Here is a 25,390-nt window from a genome sequence, read left to right on the forward strand (position 1 = left end):
GTGCATGCCACCTAATTTTCCTAATTACCTTCGCCGGGCACAGCTTGTCGTTACATGCAAACCTGTCAAGGATGGGTGATTGGGGTGGCATCTTCTGTTGTAGGGTTGCTTGCTGGTTTGTTAACCACCCCAGCCACTCACCCTTGCTGGGTTTACATGTAACGACAAGCTGCGCCCAGTGAGGGTAAGTAGAGAAATTAGGCAGCAAGCGCCCAGCACACACCAGACACCAGGGTGATTAATAAGCCACTATGGTTTATTAACCACCTGTGTGCGTGTGAACCCAGTCAGTGCTGTCTTAGGGTATCCATATCTAGCGGAGTGCTCTAGCACCTCTCCAAACTCCCATGCTCACTTCATTCAGTGGACTGGATTTTCCTTTGGAGATGATTCATAAATTAAAATATAAAATATAATTTCAGTGGTTAGGAATGAAAGGATCATATGTAAACTCTGGAAATTGCAGGTTTTGGTGTCCTGTTTACCCAGCCACAAGAAGAAACAAGTAGGGATGTGCTTTAGATTTGGCTGAATCCTGAACTAAATGAGACTGATTTGCAAAGATTCAGGAGATGACCAAATTGAAGCAGAGCTCCTCTGAAGTGGACCAAATCCACATCTGAGCCCGACCAAAGCTTTGTTCGTTATTCAGATTTGGAAGGACACAGAGACCCAGAATCTCTTCATATAAGGAAAACACCAGGTGGAGAAAGAGCAGAGGGGTGTAGTCTTGCGACTGACAGCTCTAGCTTCTAATCACAGTGAATGGTTTTACAAGGGCTCTGAAATCCCAGTGTATTGTGGGAATATTTCAGTGTTCACTGATCTTTGCTAGTTGTCTCTCCCAGGAGCAGGAACATTAAAAGAGTTTTGGTGGAGTCTATGGGACCTGGGAGGGTGTAACGTTGGGTGCTTGTTTGAAAACAGCTGGTTGACTGGGGAATTTAATTCTGCAAGTTTCAGATTCTTTTGATATATTGTGATAAGGAAGGAAAGGAAAGGAAAGTTTCCTCTTGTGCAAGCACCGAGTCATTACTGACCCCTAGAGGGACGCTGTTTTTCCTCGGTGTTTTCCTGGCAGACTGTATAGTGGGGTGGTTTGCCATTGCCTTCCACAGTCCTAACTACCTTTCCCCCAGCAAGCTGGGTACTCATTTTACCGACCTCAGAAGGATGGAGGGCTGAGTCGACCTGAGCCGGCTACCTGAAAACCAGCTTCCGCTGGGATCGAACTCAGGTTGTGGAGAGAGTTTCGGTTGCATTACTGCTGCCTACCACTCTGCGCCACACGAGGCTCTTGTGATAAGGAAACACTCTACATACCTTGGGTGTATATCCTAAAGGCTAGATGGCCAGGAGGAACTAAGCTGGGAAACAAAGGCCTTGGCTTGAGCCAAAAAAATTGTCAAAAGAACTTTCAATTTAACCCCAGGGTGTTTTCCTTCTACTTTGTTGACCACACAAGAATCCTCAGATTGTGTGATTCTCCTGTGCCTTGGCCTACATTTTAGAGTGAATCATGCAATAACTGTAGTTGCTGATCCTCTCTTTGAATCTGTTGTTTTTCCTGCTTCCTCAGACTCTGACCATAACTTGTGCTGCTGCCTGTAGAATATCTGCTCACGTATTCCTGTGCTCAGCACTGTCTATATCATATTGCTCTTTCATTTGTCACCTTTTATAGTCAATATCTTATTTATCTAATTCTCCCTGCCTCTGTTCCCCTACTGCTATTTTCTTGCCAGTTAGGGATAAGCTGCATTTCCTTTGTATATAATTTCTAAGACAGTTCCCCATTTCTTGGTCAGTTGCAATTTTTCTGTTATTCTAGGACAGGAGTGGACAAACTTTGGGCTTGCGGGATCTACATTGTTTTATTTCTAGAATCCCAAAGTGCACCAAGAAGAGCCAAGTGAAAAATTGTTGCTAGGGGTCAAGTGAGGTACAAAATGGTGGCTTAGTGAGAGGAGTACGGATGTTCAAATCAGCGAAATGCGAGATCACTGAAGTTTTCCAAATTCCCTCTCAAAGCTCATTCCAATTCAAGTCTGTATCAGATTGTGAGCTCTTGGGGGGAGGGCATGAGAATCTGCCAAAAGGAAAAGCCTTTCCCATGTGCATGACAAGTGGGCCTCTGTAAGCGAGGGTGTCTTCCAAAGGGCCTCTCCTGCTTATCTTAGTAAACAAGTAGGCTTATACTGAAACAGGTGGTCCCTCAGATAGGCTCTAAGCCATTTAGGGCTTTAAAGTTTAAAATCAACATCTTAAATTGATCCTGGAAAACAATTGGCAGCCAGTGCAGATCTTTCAGTATTGAAATGATGTAATCCTGATACTGTGCACCAGTTAGCAGCCTGCTGTGCTTTGGACCAATTGAAGCTTCTAGACACTCTTCAACAGTAGCCCCATGTAGAGTGCATTGCAGTAGTCTAATTGTGATGAAACCAAGGCATGGATAAGTGTTACCAGTTCAGACTGACTTAGGAATGGGAGTACTAGATGTAGCTGTACAAATGCACTCCTCGCCACCACTGCCACCTGAAAATCCAGAGACAGTGTAGGATCAGGACCATGAATGGACAAGGAATGGAGCAGGCCGTTGAAGATTTCAGATATTCTTTTTTGTACTCCCAAAGAGAATCTCCAGGGTTTGAAAAATCATTTTGAATAGTGTGCAATATATATAAAATTGTGCCTTTTGCCTACTAACAAAGCCTGTATGCCTGTGTGTTTTCTACTTGGAAATCACAGAGAGAGAGAGACCCTCTTTTGCTAGTGCAGTTGCAGCTTCTCCTGTGGTTGATCCCACACTGGTAAAATATAAAGATTTATCTCATGTAGGTTGCCTTAATGGCATTATTAGGAACCACATAGCTTGCTTCGCTGAGATCAATCTCTGCTGCAGCTACAGCTCCCTTAGAACTCCAAGCCTTCCAGAACTGGGAAACCACCAAAATGCTGGTGAGCGAACATATGAAGGGAGAATTGATTAATCAAGACAAAAGGAATGTCTGAGATGGATGTGAAATGAAAAGTTTCTGTGACTTCAACATATGCGTCCCATATATCTTCAAGTTTTATTGTGCAACAAGGAAGGAAGGATGGAAGGAAGGAAGGAAGGAAGGAGAGAGAGAGAGAGAGAGAGAGAGAGAGAGAGAGCGTCACCGTTGTTAATTGTGCCTTGTCTTCCTCTTTATCTCCTAGGTTTTGTTTATCTCACTCAATTGCTTTTGCCTTCCTTACTTAGTGACTACAGGTCCCATCTTGGAACAATCAGCAGGACAGTTAAGATTTAGAAAAGCTGTAAGAAAGTTGAAACAGGCACAATAACTGCCAAATCTGCCAGTTACATGCCAACTGACATTTGGTGATGTTTATCTGTTTCTCCACCTTATTTAAATTAAGAGGGGAACTTTGACAGCTGTGTATATTGTTCACCCATACTATCATGAGGTTTTTCTGTACATTCTAAATTGCAAAATCATTTTGCAAAAAATATGGATCACCTTACAGCACAATGTTATGCATGTATATACTCCAGAGTAGGTCTTACTCTGTTCAGTGGAGCTTATTCCCAAGATAGTGTACATAGGATTGCAGCCTTCATGAACATTTTTCCATTTTTGTGTGTGAAGAAACTTGACAAATCAATGTTCCTGATATAGAAAAATATTTGCCTACCTTTGGCCATTTTTGTGTGACTTACCAAAATAAACTTCCAATCTTGCTAAAAGTCCAGTTGTAAACTCTCCATATCTTTTCTCATTTCCAAATAAGGGCACTGCACATCTAGTTCCAAATAACTATGTCTAGATTTAATTATAAATCTAAACCAAAACAAATGTATGAATAAACAAAACAAAAACTTGGCTGTATTCTGTAAACCTCTATTTTTTTCCTAACAAAGAGAGAAGTTGTATTCATTGTTGATTTCCCAGGGCCTTATACACAAGATAAATTGATGTGCTTTCTTCTGAACTCAGGTTTCATCTGGTTCATGTGATTAGTGGCAGGTCAATTATGAGTATGTTTCAAGGCTTCCTACCAGGAACAGTCCTTATTTTTTGGTACCTGTCCCTGGTAAAATGCTGTCCCTATTTGGTTGATTTAGGAATTGTTGGATTTGTCATTTTATAATGCACATGTGCACTAGAGTTCTGTAGGTTTCATCCCCTTCCCTTGGCTCTCTAGATCTCTGAGTGGAGCAGATGCATCCACTTTAGTGTGCATGTATGTAAGTGTACAGAAAATATAAGTGCTGTGCTCCCCTCCACACTCACAACTGCCTATTTCTTATACATGTAGTAAATGTCACAGGACATTTTTGAGTTGCATCTGTTTTATAACGAGGGCAGCTAGCTCCATTGTGTGATTAAACACAATGTTAACAACCTGCTTACTAATATACCTGCTTTAGAAGCCAGTGTGGGACAGGCAATTGCAGAGTAAATTAATGCAAAATGCAGCCAACAGAGAAAAGCCTTCATCAGTGTGTAATGGGAGTGAGCACAGTGTGCTCAAGTAGTTACCCTTGGTGTGAGAAAAGGGATCTTGTAAGTATACAAGAGTGTTCCTTTTTTCTCTCCGTAATATATTGGAGAGTATGCATTATGTGTTGTTTGCTTTGTGACTATCTGAGATGCCAAGCACCACTTAGGAAATGTGTGCTGGTTTATCTTGTGAACTTTTAAACTTGCCCTACAGCTCAATGTTCTCAAGCTTTAGGCAGAATGAAGTAACTGAAATTAACCAGTTATTGAAAATCCAGATACAAGCCAGTACCAATTAACCGCTTTTACATTGCAGAATACATCTCTAATAAGTAATCTTTTGTGACTGCTGTTCCAATTAACCAGCAGCCACTGCCACTCATTATCATTAGGCTAAATTGGTTTCCTGGGAGATATCCCAATACAGTAACAATCCAGATTTATGTAGACCCCTTTCAGCACCTCCAGGGCACCTTTCCTTTGGAGGAATCCACAACTGCAAGCATGTAAACATATTTAATCCTACCTTGAAAAACTAGTTTGCGCCGTATTCAAACTGTATCTGCAATCCTTGTGAAGAAAATTAATTTATATAAGTAGTATCTGATTAGCATGTCCCACATAAGGAAATATCTGCACTGATAACTTGCACTGATAACTTACGTTCTCATAAAATACATTCATGTGATTAGATAACCCTTGGAGTCTAAACATTAAAAATCCTTAATAAAGCTTCTACCAAAATGTACATTTTTGGTGCTATGTACAATAAATGGACTGATCCTAGCAGCAGAATACTAACAGCATTTAAGGTTCAAAATGTTTCTGCAGTGGAACTACAATAACTCCAATAAATGAGATTTATATACGGGCCATGATCCAGCACATACAAACGTTTACATATTGGCTGTGATCCAGCACATATAAACATTTACATGCAGGCACTGACTTTTTCTGATGCACCTTGCTCAGTGCTTGTCCAAGACACTTTTCTGTCTGAAATGAACCCCACATGGTGCCTCCATCCCCGCCAAGATCAGCGGTTTTTAAAAGTGTTGCTGAGCTACTCAGACACCAGCTTCTGCTTTCAGCTTCTGCCCCTGCCCCCACCCCCACCCCCACCCAGTGCTGCCTGAAGCAAATTGCTTCACCATGCTGCATGGCAGGGCTGGCCCTCTTCTTGCTTCTAAAGATATGCAGGACTTTATATTTGAAGGAATTCACTAACTACTCTGAAAGGCTATCTTGAAGATCGGGATGCATATTCTGGACAACACATGCATAGCTTCCTGCCAGATCTAGAATTTACTTCAGTAGGAAGGATGTTTTACAATGTGCAGCCTGATCCAATCCATGTCTCATCAAAAGCAAGTCCTGGTGTCAGTGTCCAGGGTTGGCATAGTTGGGTATCTGCTGAGGGCCCACACCCTAGCAGGGGGCCCACGGGCAAGAGCCCCTGCAGCCTGCTTGTGCACCTGCCTTTTGCTTTGGCCCAGATAATGGTGGTCATGTGAAGGCGAAGCAGTAGATGCCACTGCCTGCTTGCTCGTTGCCTCTCTAGCTGGCAGGCAAGCAGGTAGTAGCAATAATGAGAAAGAGGGCAGCATCAGCTGAAGACAATGCTGATGAGCAGGTAGGCTCACTGAGGGAGAGGGACTGGCCCAGTGAGGTGTTTTGCCCAAGGGTCTTCCAAAACCAGGAGCTGGCACTGGCAAGCCCCACTGATTTAATTTGAACTTACTGCGAAGTGACTATGGGTATGATTACAACAAATCTGTACTTTTAGCTATCATTATTTTTATCTTTATCATCACCAAAGAAAGAAAAGTGAATGATTAGAAGGTTAATGATTTCTGTACTCAATTTTAACATAGGTCATATTCTTAATGATTGACACCATGTAGTCCACTCCTGCTTTATTTTAAGGGAATTGGATGACTTTTTCCTTAATTATAAGAATCTTACTAAGCTTTTAATTTTTTTATTTTGAACATCTCCTGTAAGGGGATTATATCTATGGGAAAAGGCATAATATAGGTCACTCTTGACCACTGCCATTTTGTGGGTTAGCAAATAGAGTGTTTTAGTTGGACTAAAAAAATTGAGCACAGAAAATGACAATGGACCATTGTGAAATTTCCTTTTAAAAGTCAGCTCAGGCTCAGCTCTGTTCTACTATTGTCTTGGACCCAAAAAGTCTACCCTTAAAATATAATTATTGTAATTCTAACCATACCAGAAATTACCTTCAAATACTTCCCATTTAGATCTTTGATGAAACTAAAATGCATTTATTTATATATAAACTAACCATAGTTGTGTAGTCAAGAATATAGTAATGTATATATAATGCTATGCTCTCCCAATCTCATTCATGCTTTTATGTTATATTAGCTAAACAGTCATCAAAATTGACAAGAGGGGACTGGGGAGGAATGGAAAGCTGCAGCCCTTTCCTCAGTCCTGTTCCCTACCGCAGTTACTATGACTACTCCTTCACTTCTTCCCCACCCTTTCATCCATCATTGAGGACACTGCCAAGGCAGAGCATGGTCAGGGGAACACACAATGCAAAACCATTTCTACGTTCCTTATAAATCCTGTAACCATGCAGCTAGTTTGAGTGATGATGAATATGTTTCTAATTTTGTCATATTTATCTTTTGCTTTGGACACTATTAGTAGCAAACGTATTGAATGAGTTTTGAAAAGAAATATTTAAGGGAAAAATACTTGTAATATGCCTTGATGAACATAATTCATGTCAGTTTGCTGCTGGCAGGACTCTACAGGCTACCTCACACATTACTGATGTTACCTATGCATTTAAGAATTATTTGTTTTATTTATTAAAAACCATTTATATTCTGCCTTTCTACCTCAAATAAAACAAATTTAAAATATTAAACATAACAAGAGACAGCAGATTATATGAAAACAAATCGCAGTAGGGAATCAGGCACAAAAACAAACTAAATATCCAGCATACTTGAAAAAAAATGGTCTTCAGCTTTGAGTGAAAGGTCATCAGAAAGGAAGGGAAATGTTTCCCTTAGGGCTGGGCCTTCCACAATGCAGGCATGGCAGCAGATAAGGTCCTGTCATGCATTCCTTCCAACCAGACTTCAGATGGTGGTAGGGCAAACAGCAGGGCCTCCCCAGAGTTGCTGAGGACAGGCTCATGTGAAAGGAGGTAGTAATGTAAGTATCCTGGTCTTATGCTTTTTAAGGGTTTGAAGGTAATCATCAGCATTTTGAATTGAGTCCACAAATGACCTAGAAGCCAGTGAAGCTGATACAAAAGCTGAATCCCATGGTCCAAATAACTAGCTCCAGTCAGCATTCTCACAGCTATTTTCTGAACCAGTGGAACTTTCCAAACACTCTTTTAGGTGCTTTAGATGTGTATGTCTAAAAATGTAAAAGTGTGAATATACCAAACATAGGTACATTTAGTACCTGTTTACTAAACAGGTACAATTTGCACCTGTTTAGTGTGTACTCAGTGGCAAATCCAGGAATGCTTCTACACAATGTGCGAAATGGCTCTGTCTCTTCCATTTTGGATCATGACTTTAGGTGGGATATATCTGGAGCTGTCATTGGTACCGAATGTGGAACCCTGGAATCAGGTTCATCAGCTGTGTTCCTCAGAGATGGAGAGAGAAAATTATGCACTCCATATATGGATACTACGGGTTATGGAAATCTGAGATTTTATTTCAGTATGGGTGAGTACGTGCCACTAACATGTTTTGCCATATGCACATATGATCAGAGAAGATGGTTACGTTATGATCAGTACTTCTAGAATCATAGAACAGTAGGGTTGGAAGGGGTCTACAAGGCCATCGAGTCCAACCCCCTGCTCAATGCAGGAATCCAAGTCAGAGCATCCCCAACAGATGGCTGTCCAGCCTCATCTTGAACGCCTCCAGTGTGGGAGAGCCCACCACCTCCCTAGGTAATTGGTTCCATTGTCGTATTGCTCTAACAGGAAGTTTTTCCTGATGTTCAGCCGGAATCTAGCTTCCTGTAACTTGAGCCCATGATTCCGTGTCCTGCACTCTGGGATGATCGAGAAGAGATCCTGGCCTTCCTCTCTGTGACAACCTTTCAAGGACTTGAAAAGCGCTATCATATCTCACCTCAGTCTTCTCTTCTCAAGGCTAAATTCTATTTGAATGCCAGTCCTTTTTAATAGTATGTGAGGCACCTGACCTCCACTAGCCCAGCCATCCTTCTCCTCATGCTTTCTCACTGCCAGATAGTACCCATGCCTTCACCAGGAACCACTGATCCTGCTTCTCTGTACTTTGGATCGAACAAGAATCACAATAAACATAGCGCTGCCACTGGAAGTAGTACCCCTGTCTAGAGTTCATCGTTTCCATACTATGTAATAAAACTTCCCTTTTACCACCCCACCTTATATCACTGGCTAGCAGGGGAGGAAATATGCACCATAGGATGACTTCAGAATCGGAGTAAATTTTACTACAAACTGGACATGGGACTGCTGTCTTTAATGGGAGTCCTGTATTTATCATAATATCTAGTTCCATCCTCTTCAGCTGCTTCAGGTGCTGCACTTTCAGTGGGGTAGGAGGAATATGAGCAGCAAGGAATCAGGAAGAAAAACAAACTAAATATCCAACAGGCTGGAGGAAAAAATGGTCTTCAGCTTTGAGTGGAAGAGCATCAGGAAAGGAGGGAAATGTCTCTTTTGGGGTAGGCATTCCACAACCTAGGCATTGCAAGAGAGTTAGTGGAGTGTTGACATGTATTCCACCAACCAAACATATGGTGTCAGTGAGGAACAGATGACACAAAAATTCTGAGTTTTGAGACATCAGCATGGTGTAGTAGTTGAAGTGTCAGACTAGGACCAAGGAGATGCAGGTTCAAATCCCCTCTCAGCCAAGAACCTCATAGGGTGACCTTGGCCAGTCGCCATCTTTCAGCCTAATGTACCTCACAAGATGGCTGTTAGGATAAAATGGATGGAGGAAGAACAATGTATGTTGCCTTGAGCTCCTTGGAGGAAGGGTGAGATATAAAATGTAATAAGCAAGTAAGTAAAGTTCTTCTTTGTGTGTGTCTTCTTACTGTGGTCCCATGGAAAGAATGGGGAGGAAACCTCAAGATGTGCCGAAGTATACTTATTAAGCCCAACATTTTTTTTTAATATAGATCCTTCCTAGAGGGCACCTTTAGGCATAACCAATTTGATTCTTTAGCCTCTGACTTGGTTGAAAAATGTGCAAAGGAGTTAGAAGCCAAAAACTATGTTGGTTGTGTCTAATAGAGCCCCCTAAGAAGGATCTATATTCAAAATGTGTTGGGCTTCTGTGCACTTCGGGGGTTTGTTCCCTTTTTCTCCCTGCCACTGGCACTTTCCTGTTTTTGTTTCTATTTTCTAGCTAGACCCTGCAATAAGCTATCACAATAATGAATTTCTGAGGATTAATAGCCACCTAAACAGCCACAAAGGTATTCCATGGTACTTCATGATGAAATGCTTTTGGAAGTCTTGTATGAGCCTTCCACAGATGGATGAATTTTACCTTGAGTAACTTCTTTGTGAAGATAGAAGATGGCATAGCAAGGGGAGGATAGATACAAAAGCAGAACCATCTATCTGCTTCCCTAAATAAGTGAGCTATGACCACTGGAATTTCATAATATTTCCAGCAGTAGGAACCAACGTTTACACAAACAAGAAGAAAATTAAAATGACTCTGGTAAAATCATGCAGCTTTTCTTTGCAACACTTTTTCCAGGAATGTTATTTTGCAGGCTCCACAGATCAGGTAAACTGTATGTGGAGCTTATTCTTTCAACACTGTGTTAATTAATGTGAAATGGAAAGACAGTAAAGGAAACAGAGAATGAATTTGCTTTCCCAGTGAAGCAGTCTTTTATGTCAATAACCACCACCACCCGCCTTTCTTACTGAAGTGGAAGTCCTCTGATCACAACTCTGAATAGTCACAGCTCCTCTATGCTGCATAAAGTAACAAGAAAGCACAGGAAGGGACGACTGCTGTATTTCCAGGACAGCCACACCTGCATGAAAAACAGGAAAGGCACTTTTGTCAACCTTCTGAACTCTTAGGCAAAGCTGTTGGCTCAGCAAGAATGGCTGTAAACTTGTGTGATCACACTGAAAACATTGATGGTGTGAAAATTACTTGGTTGAATATTCAGATGAGGGGAAGATAGTTTTAAAAAGAGAGAATGGAATTTTATTTTAATTTGAGTTAAAAGTGTGTGAGCTGAGCTACATACAGAATAAGCATATGGGATTGTACGATTTCGTTCTGCAGATAGGAGACTGAACGTTTCAGTGTACCCCTATGTGAAAAATCTCTCTGTATGTAGGAAACTAGCATATCAGGATGAAATGTTCTGGATTATATGCTACTTTTCTACATAGAGGAAGACTTTTTAAGGTAGGGGAACATTCATGCATGCAGTCTGCCACCTGCAGTCTGAAGTGATAGAGCTCTAACAAGGCTACTGCTATTGATACGGTGATTACTCTAAATGTGTAGATCAGCCTTCCCTAATCTTGTGCCCTTCAGATGTTTTGGAAGAACTCTCATCAGCCCCAGCCAGCATTGCCAATGATCAGGAATGCTGGGAGTAGTAGTCCAAAATATCTGGAGGGCACCACAGTGGGAAAGCCTGGTGTAGGTCAGTTCTAATCCATTACCTCTCCATTCCTACATGTCCTCATGTAGTAGTTTTCATTACTTTTAAGAAGCTAAAGTCTAAATAACGTACCTTTAGAACTGTGGATTAGTGCACAATAGCCACGCTTGTTCGTCTGAATGGGAAGTAATGGATGCCATGGGGATGCAACAAATCAATCCAAATACTGTAAAAAAAAATACTGCTTTTGTGAATATCAGAGATTCTCTTCTGTGGATAAGTGTCTTGATGCTAAGGTGGAAATATTTGTGGAAATAATTGGAAAGATTTCACATCCCTACCGATAAGAAATTCTTAAATAGTGCATCACTGATGCAATGAATATGAACTTGAGCACGCTCCGGGAGAGAGCGCAGGACAGGAAGGCCTGGCATGCTATGGTCCATGGGGTCACGAAGAGTCGGACACGACTGAACGACTGAACAACAACAACAAATAGTGGCTGTAACCATGGTCAATTTATTCAGGTATAGGTCATTGCTAGCTTTTTACAACCCATAGCTTTATATTCTTTATGGTTACAAAGAAGAGGTCAAAACACTTGGCACTAGGATGCAGATAAGAAGCTTGTCACTCTGTGTATGTGTTTGTTTGTTTGTTTATTTATTTAAACCAAATTTTGTATTGTGCTTTCTATTGCTGTGTTTGCAGTTAGAACTAAAATATTAAGCCTGATTAATTATTTCAATAGCATCAACATTTGTTTCTAATATTGGCACACATCAACTTAAGACTATCTGGTGACAGCCATTTTCATAATTGTTAGGAATTAAAATAACTGCATTTTAAAATACAAATGAATGTTAAATAGTCATTTCCACCAAATACGTACATTGTTACAGGTGGAAGCTGTGATGCTGGACAAGCCCATGAAAATGATGTTATATTGTATGCAAAGATTGAAGGAAGAAAGGATCACCTAAATCTGGATACAATGACCTATGCTTCTTATAGGGTAAGTGTTCAAAACAAAACCTGAAGATAGCACAGCAGAAGTGACAAAGGTCTAGATCAGGGGTGCAGAACCTGGCGGCCAAATCCAGTCCTCTTGGATTTCCCAGACCACTCTTTCTTTCCCTTCCCCCCAGCCACCAATTGTTGGGTGGTTTCCTGGCTTTTGTGCAATTTTTCCCATTCTAAAAGATGGAAATGCCTCCCCTAAGGCTTAGTTACTGGCAGTAAAAGCTTTGAGCTAAAATATACTGGCTTTTTTTTGGGGGGGTGACCCCAACCCCTTTTGCCTTTGGCCCCACCCCTCACTAGAATTCAGCCCCTGAGATATTCTCCAAAATGGAGTTTGGTTCTCAGGCTGAAAGAATTTCTGCACTCCTAGTCTAGATCCTTAGTTGCTCCTCCATTCACATAAGTGGGGAAGGGAGCAAGATATCTGCCCACTCCCCTCTCCATCTGCAGCCTCCAGCACTGTATCCCACACCATTCCCAATAGGCCCCCCAATCCAGAAATTTTTTTTTCAAGGGCTGCAGAGGGAAAGGGAAGGCAGGAAAGTCCTGCTCCATGGACTTTGTGGTGCTTGCAAAAATATTTCTGCACATTCTACTATTAATATAGTTGCCACCAAATTTCTAAAACAAATTTGAGGCAAAGAATAGTGACTTTTCTTAGAGAGCTGTTACAATGCTGTGCAGATTAGTACCTGTGATTATGTTGTGTCAGATTGCCTTGAGTTCAAAATACATTTCTGTTGTGACCCTCAGTGTTGAAAAATTATTCTAATCCTACAGTTATACCTTTACTACACAATTATATCAGCTTTATACCAGCTTTAACTGTCACGGTTTCCCTACCATTAAAAACAATCTTGGAATTGTGGTCTGATGAGACACCTAAGAATGATTCGTTAGAGATCCTAGCCCACCTTTACAAAACTACAGTTTCAAACTTCCCACCATTCTTTGGGGAGAGGGAATGACTCTGAAACTGGTTTACGTTTGTTGTGTACATACATCTAAGCCAACGTATGTTCTGTGTGAGGTGCACTTCTGCCAGCAGAGAGAAGCTCCACCATTGGAGGTTGGGGGGCACATCCACCCCAGAGGCTCCAGTTATGCATATGGAAATCTCAGCTAGTGTAAATCTACTACTGGTGGTGCTCCTGCTGGTGGTAGGCCTCAAAATGGGGCATTCTAGGGGTGGGCAGAGGCTGATATAGATCCACTGGAACCAAAGCCCATTGTGCCCCCAAGAGGGTGCAGGATCCAGCATGGAGCTGGAATACCTAATTGCGCGCCTCATTTGTTTGGAGGAGTAGGAGTCCAAATAACAGAGCTCTGCCAGGCTGAAAAGTCTGGTAACATTGCCAGACTTTAGAAGCTTGCCAGACTTTGTAAGTGATAGACAATCTGCTTCTTTGCTTTTCCGCCATTAGGAATGCTATATTATACATCATGCCTTTCACAACAGCCTCAAGGCAGTTAACAAAAAAATCCATAAAATACAATATAGAAATGTAATTAATTTGATTTCTGTTGAAGGTTCCATCTTTGGTTTCGGTTGCCATCAGTCCAGAGCTTCAGACTCCAGCTACTAAATTCTGCCTCAAGCAGAAGAATCATCAAGGGCATAACAGAAATGTCTGGGCAGTGGATTATTTCCATGTTCTGCCAGTGCTCCCTTCCACTGTAACACATATGATCCAGTTTTCTATTAACCTGGGTTGTGGAACCCATCAACCAGGCAACAGGTAGTGCAACTCGAAATTACAGCGTTCTTATATAGTTGTTTAGTTTCTTTATAATTCTAGCTTTTATACAACAGTGATTTGTTTTCTTTATTTTCTGAAACAGAAGGGAAGGAGGCAGTGTTAAACAAACTTGCATCTTGTGAGAAGATTTTGCAGAATTTATTGCTTGCTACTGCCACAATTGTAATACTGGGAAGCCAGTCGAAATATAACTACTGAATTAAATAGGAATGCCTTTCAGTGGCCTGCTGCTGTTGGCGAGTGTGAGTGACCTTCACAGAAATCCCCTTCGGACAGAATAAAAAGTCTAGCTGTAGTTATACGTGAAAGGCTAATTAGATTTTCTGAGTAAAATGCAGTCCACTTGATACAGTTAGAAATTCTAACTCTGTGTATAGACTTCTGTGCCAGCAGTGTGCAGAGCTGCAGACCAAACTGGGGCCACTTCAACTGCTGCCATCCATGCATGCTCACACATATTTATACAAATGTTCACACATGTGTTCACACACACATATGCCCACACACACATATATACCCCCTCTCTCACACACACCATTCACCACATTCGCTCGCTCTTTCACTTGCGTGCGCACACTCAGACACAGACTCCATCCATCCCATTCTCATACATGCACACACCCACCATATGGAAAGCCAGCGAACTGCCCATGGAAGGAATGGAAAGGCAGCAAACTGCCCATGGAGGGAAAGGAGGCTGTATTTCCCCATGCAGTGATTGCTGCAGTCCCATGCTGTATGGTGCAGCACAGTAAGGCAAGGAACTGCCTATGGAAGGACCACGTGATCTCCCTCCATGGGAAATTTGCTGCCTTTCTTTGCTGCATTGAGAAAGGGAACCTTGGCAGGGAAAAGTTCCTATCTTTGAGCAGGTTGTGATTGGAGATTAGAGCTTGTCCCAGCCTGGGGGGAGGGAACAGGGCCTGGGGAAGAAGCCGGTGATGCAGTTCAAGAACCCCCACTGGCTGGAAGTTTCCCATGCCTAGTTTAAACCAACTTCTGCAGGCCTTCTCCATGGGTCCCCTGGCACCTACCCCATTTTTCCATGCACTAGAGTTAGCCCTGTATTTATTTGCTTATGTATATGTTCTACATATACACATGCAGGTGTCCTACTGCTGCTATGCAGTAAAGCAGAGGGCAGAGACCTTAATTGTTTGTATTTTAGTAGAGTGTTCAATTATAGACCTGCAGTTAGGACCAAAACAGATATTACTGAAGGCATAGCAGCTATGCCTTCAGGTTTTTTCCCCCAGTTTTACTCTAGAGTAGGTGCAGAGGCTCCAGTCCAGATCTTAAAGGCCCCCCTATCCACCATGCTAGGGTCCTGATCTGGTTCAGGGGGCATGCACTTACTCTATAGTAAAAATGAGAAAAGGATGTTGCTGGTAGACACACATTTAAAGTAATATCTGTTTTGGCCCTTAGAACAGTACTTTTAAAAGGACATTCTCTTTTAAGATACATGTATAAGCACAATTTTCTGCTTCATAGTGGGATTTTCCAGTACAGACTTTGATCTTTTTTGAAATATTTTCTTCTTTCAACTCACATAGTGCTTCAGATACAAGAAGGGGGGGGGGGGAGTGTTAGAGAGCTGCTAACTTTCCACGAACCACATCTACATTTCAAAAATAATTTGGCAGTGCACATCTCCTTGTCCACAGAAGCATTATTTATAATAGTGCTTTCACATCATAACTGGGAATGTAGAAGATTCACATAGAATATATGAAGTGAATATGGTCCTCCAAGGTATCCATATAATTTCCTCTGAAATGAAATCAGTGAAGCCTCATAAACTGTTTTAATATAAATTTAAAATATCACACATACAATGACTGTGCAGAAAGACATTCTTCAAGTCATATTCCAAATAAATTATTCTGAATTGAATAAGCCATGTTCTGACTATTTGGTGCAAGGCTGATGAATTATTAATTTGTTTTAATGCTTCATTTGCAGAACTTAAAATGGGGCTATTAGAATTAAACTGCACTGCTTAAATTATTATACGTGCCCATTTTTCCAAAGGGTAAATCCCTGTTAATACTTCCCAAATCGCTTGAAAACTCACAAAATGTAAGAAGACTTATGCCTCATCCAAATGTATGTACTGAAAGTGTTTTAATTTTTAATAATGAGTGGCAGTAAAATAATTCAACCGCTTCAGGGGTGAGAATGCTCATGTTGAAAAACACACCTAAAAGAAGAGTGCCAGTTCAAAGGGAGTCAAGACGATCACATATTTGACCCCTCTCTATGTTTCCATTGTTTTGTGCTACTGCGGTAATGCTCAGGCTTATCTCATGCAGGAGATGCTTATTTACCTGGCTCACTAGTCTGTACATATGCAAAGTTTCTCCATCATAACCACAGTCTATTTCATAGCTCCTAAAAACTGCTATCAGTCCTAACTATGCCTTATGCAGGGGATGAAAGCCCTTTGGAATGAGCAATACAATTCTTCCCCATCTAAGGGAGAACTACAGTGTTGAAAGAAGCAATAACACAGAATACTCTGTTGTATTGGAGATGTATCGACTGCACATTGCTATGCAGAGCCTAGGATGTTACTTTTCATGCTGACATTCCCTCATGGGTGGAGAGGGTTTTAAAGAAAATTTGGTATGAGATTACTAGTGGACTGATGACAAATGGTCTTCCTCCTGTCTCATAAATATACAGCGTTTTAAAGATGGAGCATGAGAGATTTTTCACCAGATTCCTATCTGTGGATAAAGACCCGTGAACCTTAGTTGCTAAGATAATAAGTTACAAACTGGAAAGTCCCTGGTTCAAATTCCACCACAGCCATGAAGTCACTGGGAATAATAATGCTGGCCTGCCTTACTAGTCCACTGCAAGGATTATTGAGATGCTGTATATAATGCACTTAGGAAAAGCACTTATTATTAGTGTCCTAAGGAGCAAAGTGCTACACTAATTATCCTTGGCAAGGTATCCTCTGATGGTGGTAGAGAGACAGACCAAACACAAAGGGCTACATTTGCTCTATATGAAGAGCTGATTCACACCTGTAAATGGGGTGGATATATTAGCCATGTTTACACTGTAGGGAATATTTGAAGTGTCAAGGGAAGATTTACATCTTGAGAAATGCAGTAGACATGCACCAGGAAGCCACGATTAATTACAGCATGGCCATGAGTGTTTGGAGATGTGCATCTCACTTTCACATTTTATGTTTCCTTCAGAGAATGCCAGTATAAATGTAGCACAGACATATGCTACCATGGTGATGTTAATAACAATAAAGTCTTCATTCAGACAATAATATCTTGGCTTACAAGTGAGCCTTGTGCCCCCACACACGGTCCCTTCCCTCCTACCTTCTTGGTGCATTGCAGTTAACTCTGGAAGTCTTCAGTTAACCCTAGTTTCCCATTACATCCAAACCAGGAAAATTTGGTTATCTAGTTTGGAACATGCCAGTATCTTAAACCATGGTTTGAAGGAATCCATGGTTTGAAACTATTTGAAGAGCCTGGCTTGTTCCAAACCTGGTAACCATAGTTGGGGAAACTATGGTTAATTGATTACTGCTTGGCTTATTGCTATTTGCTGAGAAGAGAGGAGGAAAGGGAGAGTATAAGAATGGAATGTTTGGGTGACAGGTCATCCAAACTGGGCCGTTGTGTGAATTGGCTCTTAGCTAGAATCTCATACATGTGCACCCTGTGCATCCCATACCCACTCCCAAAACTCTTTCCAGAAGAGAATCATGGGAAGTAATTCCATCTCAAAGTCAGAGTAATCTGCTCTAGGACTAATTTCCACAGACTTTTTTTTCCCTAGAAGACTATGCCTTTGAACCTCTTGGCTATTTGGGAGGAGATTGAGTTTGTTCACTATATCTTGGTCGAGAAGACAGCTACTCTTGTAGGCCTACTATATTTCTGTACTTCTGTGGAATGTAACATGTCATACAGAACTTGGCCTTTTATACCAACCAGTTCTGAACTTATGAAATATAAATAACCTAACTCAGTCTTCAACTCAATCTACTGACCCATCCACAAAATGTTTTGAGAAACCTATTAGCAGGAGGAGCAAGAGATCCTTCCTCTTAGTTTCCCTTTAGTCTGACCCTTATTTGACACATCAGTACTGCATCAGTCCTCTTTAATTCCAATGTAGAAACAACAGCCGGCTGGGTGAGTAAGACCGGCAGACACTGCCCTCACACCCATCAGCTAAACACTTTCTGACATGGGTTGCCATCTTGTCTTTTAGTGCTCTGTGTTTCATGTCTGCTTTATCTTGAATGTTCAGCACTCTCAAGCATTTCATACTTCAGCATCTGGGGCATCAATTATTTAATAAGCCATGATTATAAAGCTTTTTCTGGTTCCTGCTACAAATGCCAATTTATCATGTTTAGTCTCAGGTGGGGGGAATGAATAACTCTATTTTATTTCTCTGTTTCTTTGTGTCATCAGCATCAGTCTGGAATTCTCTACCAACCATGGTCGTTCCTGGTCCTTACTTCACTCAGAATGTTTGCCAGAAATATGTGCTGGATCCCACCTTCCTCACAGCACAGTCTATGCCTCTGAAAACTACAGTGGGTAAGGGAATTTTCTCCCAAAAATAGCTTTGACACAAGAATGTCAAATGCTCATGATTCTGAAAAGCTGTGAGGATAATGCCCCCATGTAACCTCTTCTCTGTTACAAAGAAAGGCAGTTGAAGATGTTACGTTATGTTAAGAAATGTTATTCACCTCAGGTTGTTTTCATTGTATAAAGGACACCCTTCTGTTTTCAGGCACCAGAGGCATGAAAAATGATTTGATAGAACTTTTTATAAATTCTTCATACAATGTTAAGAATATATCAACTCTATAATTTTTGATTATGGTTAACCAGATCTACATATTCAAATGTAAAGGGCTATATATTAGTCCTCATTAAGCAGTAAAAAAGGTACATTGGTAGTATAAAATAAGCCTTTTATGAACAATTTATTACATTTCTATACTGCCCAATAGCTGAAGCTCTCTAGCACTGAGGCTTCCCCCTGTATGGGTGAATCCCAGTGTAATATGTATTTGTGATAAATCCTCTTCTTCCTCTGAACATTATGGGCCAGGTGCAGCCTTCTGCAAAGAGAAGAGTTCCTTCTCTTTGCAGAAGGGACCAAGCAGAGGCTCCTGCTGGAGGAAAGAGTGAGACAATTTTTGTCAATTCCCCTTGCAGTCCCCAATGCCACTTGGTATTGACCCTCTGGAACAGCTGACGGGGGGCTGCATAGAGAAGAGGAAATAGGTAAAAATCGCCTCCCACCTTCCTCCGGTGGGAGAGTCCCGCGGGCAGAACTTGGGGCATGGGTAGCCTGGATCCTGCCCTATATGTTCTTTCCAGAATGGCTTGTATCTGAAGGTCCTATTGTATAGCCACAATATGAAGGATTTAGAACATCCAGGAGAGTCAGGTCTTTTAGAGAGCTTACAAGCTAAATTTAGATTGGCAGTGGGGACAGTGCAGAAATGGTGAGACAAGGATAATAGGGGAGGAATATGTGTAAATGCAGTTCCACACATTTCGACTTATAGTGCTATATCCAATCCATATTCTCACAAAGTTAAGCCAGTGTGATCCTTAAATGGTGTCATATGTTTTGTCTCTGTGTGTAAATGAAGCATCTACCATTGATATAAATTGATATAAGCTCAGCACCTTTAAAGGTTTAAAACAACGTGTAACTTTAAAAGCATGAGGGCTCATATGTTTGTTTCAGGTGGAACCGAATAACTATTCCCCTTCCAAATGCAGCATTAACCAGAGATACCAGGATCCGATGGAGACAAACAGGCCCCATCCTTGGAAACATGTGGGCAATTGACAACAGTTAGTAGCATTCATTACCATTGTAATTGTGTTCCAGTAGTGCTTACTATCTGTGATCTCTTCTCAGTAAATGTCCTTATATTTCCCAGTATGATAAACCTGCCTGTAATTCCAGTTTCTTAAGCACACTTTTTTCCCAAGATGCTTTGTTGTTTAAGAGAAGCTAAATAACAATTTCCCAATCTAAGTGGGTGGCAGAATCTTATGATATATAACGTGTTGCACTAAAGCAGGCAATATATATGACATTAAATGGAAAGATAATTAATAATCCTGGTATCTGGTGAAACCACTTTCTGTTCTGATGACATAGCCCTGATTTACAGAAGCAATAGCTATGTTCCTTTTCTTTCTTTCTTTCTTTTTAATGACACGCATGGCCTAATACTTGTGATGTTACAGGAATGACTTCTAGGGCCAGGTTCAGATTAACGAGGAAACCAGGGTTTAGGAATCCTCTCCCACTAACCCACTTTTCTTGCACGCAAATTACCTGTATTTAAACATAGCATCTAACCATCACCAATCTGATTAAAATCAACCGGGCATGCTCTGAAACTCACTTTTATACTCCTGCTTAAACTGAGTTTTCAAAGTTAGTTAGGAATGTATCTGGTTTCATTATAATCCTGCTGAGGCTGGAGAGGATTTATTTGCAAGAAGGCAGAAGTGTGGGGTCCTCCAGCTTGCACCCAATCCCCAAATCCCAGTTTAGTAGGAATATAGGCTGAGTCATATAAGAGCTCTTAAAGTGAGGAAGACACAATCAAAACAAAGATATTTTACAGTATACTAGGGTGTTTTTTTTTGTGAATGACATACTATACATCCCTAGTTTATTCATGGAATTATAAAGCTGCAAATCATGAAAAGAAGGATCCATGACGGAATGTGAAAGTTAATTAATAACCCTGCTGTGAAATATGAGCACTGTTTACTGTATTTCATTATAAATTCAGGTGTTTAGACTGAAATCTTCTATGCTCAGTTGTGAGTGTGTGCTTTTAAAAGAACGCTTGCATCAAGCTACATTTCTTATTTTAAACAAGCTGTAATCCAAAAGCTGCACCGCTCAACTCAGTTTTTTTACAGAAAACTCTGAAATGAATTAAGGCTGCAAACCCATACACGCTTACCTGGGAATAAGCCCCATTTAACTCAAGGGGGTATATATCTAAGTAGACATGGATAGGATTGTGCTGTCAGTCTTCTGGGTTGAGGGGGTGGGGGAAGCAACTATTGATACAGAGATATGGAAAAGTATGATAATGAATTCCTGCTGTTTTTGTTGTTATGCTTTCCCCTTTTTTTCTTTCTCGCATTAATCAGGGATTAAACGTTAACTCAAAGTTTTCAAGGCAATACTAAAGCTTTGGATTGCAGGTGGTGACATGCCAAATATGAAAGAAAATGAACATCAAACACAGTTTAAACCATGCACTATTGTTAAGAGAGTATCTATGAAAGTGTGTAAAGGCAAGATAGCGTGTATGAAAATTCTAAATACAACAATATCAGCTTTTTTTTCTTTGTGATAACATAAATATTTATGTTAAACAATCAGCACACATCTACATGAATCGTCTACCAGAAAGACATACATAAGTATGAGTGCTAATGCAAACAGGCAGTGTACCAAAAACAGGAGCTAACCCCAGATTGGGTGTGAGCATGGCAGAATGCATGCCCCAAATATAGCCATGCTGGTAAATGGGAATGGCTTTTCCCCATGAGATTCCATAAGGGCACTGGGGCTCCCACTAGATGCTGAAGAGGGTTGTTATGGCATATGAATAATCATGCTTTGTAATGTTAAACATTTTATATTTTGTATTACTAACTTCTGGGATTATTCATATCCATTGCTGATTTTCGTGAATTTATCTTGGATTTTATTGAACTCATGGATATGGAATTCCATACTGCATGGGCATTGTTATTATTTTTGAAATAGTGCTTATCCATATCAGTTTTTTGCCCAAAAAGCTGTTGTCCAAAAAATGATTCACAGTGTAACCTTAATTGTAACTGTATTCTGAATAAAATAAATAATTTTGCAAGACTGAATTTTAATTCAGTCAGGGTAATGGTTGATAATCTCATCCCTAAATATATTTTCACTATTAAGCTATCCTTTATTCTCTGATGTAGTCATATTGCTGGGATTAAAGGTAAATATTTCAATCTTGCTTGATGTTATGAAGTCTGTGTACCTGTGTCTCGTTTGTTTTTCTTTTGGCTCTGAATTTAAACTTTGGTATAACCAATGTCTATTCTCTGCAGTTTACATTGGGCCTTCTTGCCTCAAGTTCTGCTCAGGGCGAGGACAATGCACTAGGAATGGTTGCAAGTAAGTCTGATGATAAATCATTGGCCAAGGTATTTATGCTTTCTAGGTATATTCTCTCCCTAGGTTGCAGGGCAGTCTGTGCTTTGGGACTGTGCCTCCTCCTGATATCTTGTAAAAGTGACAGCTGAGAAACTCCTGTCTTTCTTAGACCTGACCTATCTCCGTGGCAGACAGCAGCAAGCTCCAGGGCACTTAAGTTATTCAGTCATCAACTCATGTTAAGTCACCTAGTTAAGTTATTCAGGCATTCAGAGTTAACACAACAGCCTTAAATGGGGTAGGGAAGGGGATTCTCTTAGGCTCTAATTATAAGCCACTCTGGCTATTTCTTCTCCCAACTGGCAATGGGCCTGGCTGCCTGTTTCAAATGAGGGAAGGAAACACCTCTCTCCCTTTATGCTGGGTAGTGAATGTGCAGATAGAGCAGCAGCATTCAGCAAGCAACCTTGATCTCCCCTTATTTATAAGGAGGTATTATATACATTCTATATATCTTTAAATCTGTATGTATCTAATTTATTTAATTGTATTCTGCAGTAAGATGTAATATGTTTGTATTTTGCATACAAAAATGCAGTCAGTATAGATTGCCTGTAGAACTTACCACATGTGATTTCCAAGAGAAGTATCCGGTGTTGTCATTACACTGGCATAAACCAACATCATTAGCACTTACTAGGCAAAGGGCAAAAGTGGTGATTTTCTGCTGAATTTCAGCAACAAATCACTGCCTTTTCTCTTGTCTAGCAAGTGCCAATAATGTTGTGCTAGTGTTGGTTTACGATAGCCAAACGACATTAGTACTAGTGTTGTGACAGTATTAGACACTGCCCCGAGTCCTGTTAACTTTTAACAGTTACAGATTCCTTGATATTTCATGGCTCTGCAGAACTAACTTATGTAAACTTCTTTTCACTTCTGACAGTTGTAATTTGAAACATATTTTTAAGATGTTATTGATCGATAGCATAAAGGGATCTTTTTTCCATTAAAAAAAGAGAGAAAGAAATTTTTCATGTACAAATCAGAGGGAAGGCTGCCCTGTTACCACTAGGGAGAGAAAAGGGAATTTACTTAACAGTAAAATCCTGTTCTTTCTAGTTGAGGCTGGGCAGTCTGACCCATTATACTTTGATATGTGTACACAGGAGTGGATAGATAGGGAATAATGGTGGATTCCTGCTTTCATGTCTGTTTTCTCTTTCCCTGACACTCTGCCTGTATTCTGACCTGGTTTCCTTTGACTGATCTATTTACAGATATAGTAGGTTACCAGGTTTCTTTGAAGTTTGAGAGTTCCTGCACTGCTCTAACATAGTCTGGGCAAGGCAGATGTCAGACTGCTGTATAGTAAATTCCATTGAAATAAATGGGTCTTACTTCCAAGTATGTGAGTCTGGTATCATGGGATAGCATTTCCATAATTAGTTATAGCATATTTGGATGTACTTTTAAAAAATATTTGGAGAGAGTTAAAGCTGAAGAGAGACATTTCATTGGTATTTTAAAATTTATATGGTATTATGGTTGTTATATCTGAAGACTTCTAAATGTATCCATAACTTGATCTTCTCCGGATCTTTATAATATTTAGCTGCCCATAAGTTGTTTCTGTTTCATTTTTATTACAGATGTGATCCTGGCTTTTCAGGACCTGCGTGTGAAATGGCCTCCCAGACCTTCCCCATGTTTATCTCAGAGAGTTTTGGCAATTCTAGGCTCTCTTCATATCACAATTTTTACTCTATCCGTGGTGCTGAAGTCAGTTTCGGTTGTGGAGTTCTAGCAAGTGGAAAAGCCTTGGTTTTTAACAAAGAGGGAAGGCGCCAGCTTATCACTTCTTTCCTTGACAGCTCACAGTCCAGGTAAATAGGAATGAATGGAGACACATCAAAGACTACATCCTGAACACACTTACATTTGAGTAAACCCCTTGCATTATGTGTTAAAGCTTGCAGCCTCTGTTTGATAGAGGAAAATATCTAATATGTTAATAGTTTCTTAATACAATTTTATTTAAATTTGGTTAATTGTAATGTATTTCATTTTTTAAAAAATTCCTTTGCTGTATCTGCAATGCTAAGTATTTAATGCATTTGGGGTAAGTATTGTTTGTCTGAGTTTTCAAACATATGACATTAATATCAAAAGTGAGTGTCAGAGCCAAGTGCTAATTAATTATTTATGAGGTTGTATTTATTTTGACAGCTTGTGGCAGCTGATTAGATCTATTCAGTATCTCCTCCACCCCTCCGGTTCCTAATAAATAATTGAATGCAATAATGATTGGCATTTTAAAACAATATATGCCACATTGCATTGCTTGGCTGAATAAACATTTTCAGCTACACAGAGGTCCCATAATATTGTTTACCTAAGCTTGTCTAGATTTTTAAGATAAAAAAACAACAGTTATAGGGAGAGAGTGCTGTATAAATTGTAATTTACAATTATTCATACCCTTGTTAACTAGATTCCTCCAGTTCACTCTGCGTCTTGGAAGCAAATCCGTCTTGAGTACTTGCAAAGCACCGGACCAGCCTGGAGAAGGAGTCTTACTGCACTATTCATATGACAATGGGATTACGTGGAAACTGCTGGAACATTATTCCTATCTCAACTACCATGAACCAAGGTATATGGATTATTTTAGTAGAGAATAATACAGGCGTGCCCCCATTATGAAGTGTTGGTTGTCCCATCCACAGCCCATTTAAGCTGAAGCACTTGTATTTTAGAAGCTTTAGTCAGTCTCAGTTTCATTTCCAGTTCTTTATGGGGTCGTTAGTCAGGACGAAAATGTACTAATACGTCTCTCCTGCAGATTTCCTTCATAGTTAGTAAATCTGTCTCCCATCTTTTGAATTTTAGATTATCTAGGTATTTCAGTGGTCCTCAAATATATCTAGATAAAATATATATTGGAATCAAAGACAGCATGTTTTGGAGGCAACTGCAGCAATAGTATATAATGTGCTACATAATCACATTGTACAATATCGAATGATGTCATTCACTAATGTAAATTACACTGCACTACCATAAGGGACCTTTATCACAATGGCAATAGCATTAGCTTGTGCAACAGGATTCCCCAGAAAACCTGCCATGCACGCTAATGCTGTTGACATTGCACTTGAGGTTCCATACACTAGTGAAGGGATTGGCAATGCGGCACCCGCAGATGCACTGGCACTCTCCAAGACCCTCAAGTGCTCCTGCCAGACCCACTGGACC

At 40.4% G+C, this 25,390-nt stretch overlaps 1 protein-coding gene across 1 annotated transcript in view; it reads left to right on the plus strand.

The window, feature by feature from the left end:
- RELN (reelin) overlaps window positions 1-25,390 on the plus strand; it is a 429,656-nt gene that overhangs the window by 255,782 nt on the left and 148,484 nt on the right. Inside the window, exons 12-19 of the mRNA XM_084811492.1 lie at window positions 8,070-8,221; window positions 12,050-12,162; window positions 13,701-13,909; window positions 18,394-18,522; window positions 19,694-19,803; window positions 22,087-22,153; window positions 23,785-24,018; window positions 24,627-24,788. Of these exons, the coding sequence (XP_084667618.1) occupies window positions 8,070-8,221; window positions 12,050-12,162; window positions 13,701-13,909; window positions 18,394-18,522; window positions 19,694-19,803; window positions 22,087-22,153; window positions 23,785-24,018; window positions 24,627-24,788 (1,176 nt within the window). The remainder of the gene's footprint in view (window positions 1-8,069; window positions 8,222-12,049; window positions 12,163-13,700; window positions 13,910-18,393; window positions 18,523-19,693; window positions 19,804-22,086; window positions 22,154-23,784; window positions 24,019-24,626; window positions 24,789-25,390) is intronic.

Source organism: Heloderma suspectum, chromosome 7 (assembly GCF_057233095.1).
Source record: "Heloderma suspectum isolate Gila_16-S chromosome 7, 16-S_ref, whole genome shotgun sequence".
Classification (NCBI taxonomy): Eukaryota; Metazoa; Chordata; class Lepidosauria; order Squamata; family Helodermatidae; genus Heloderma; species Heloderma suspectum.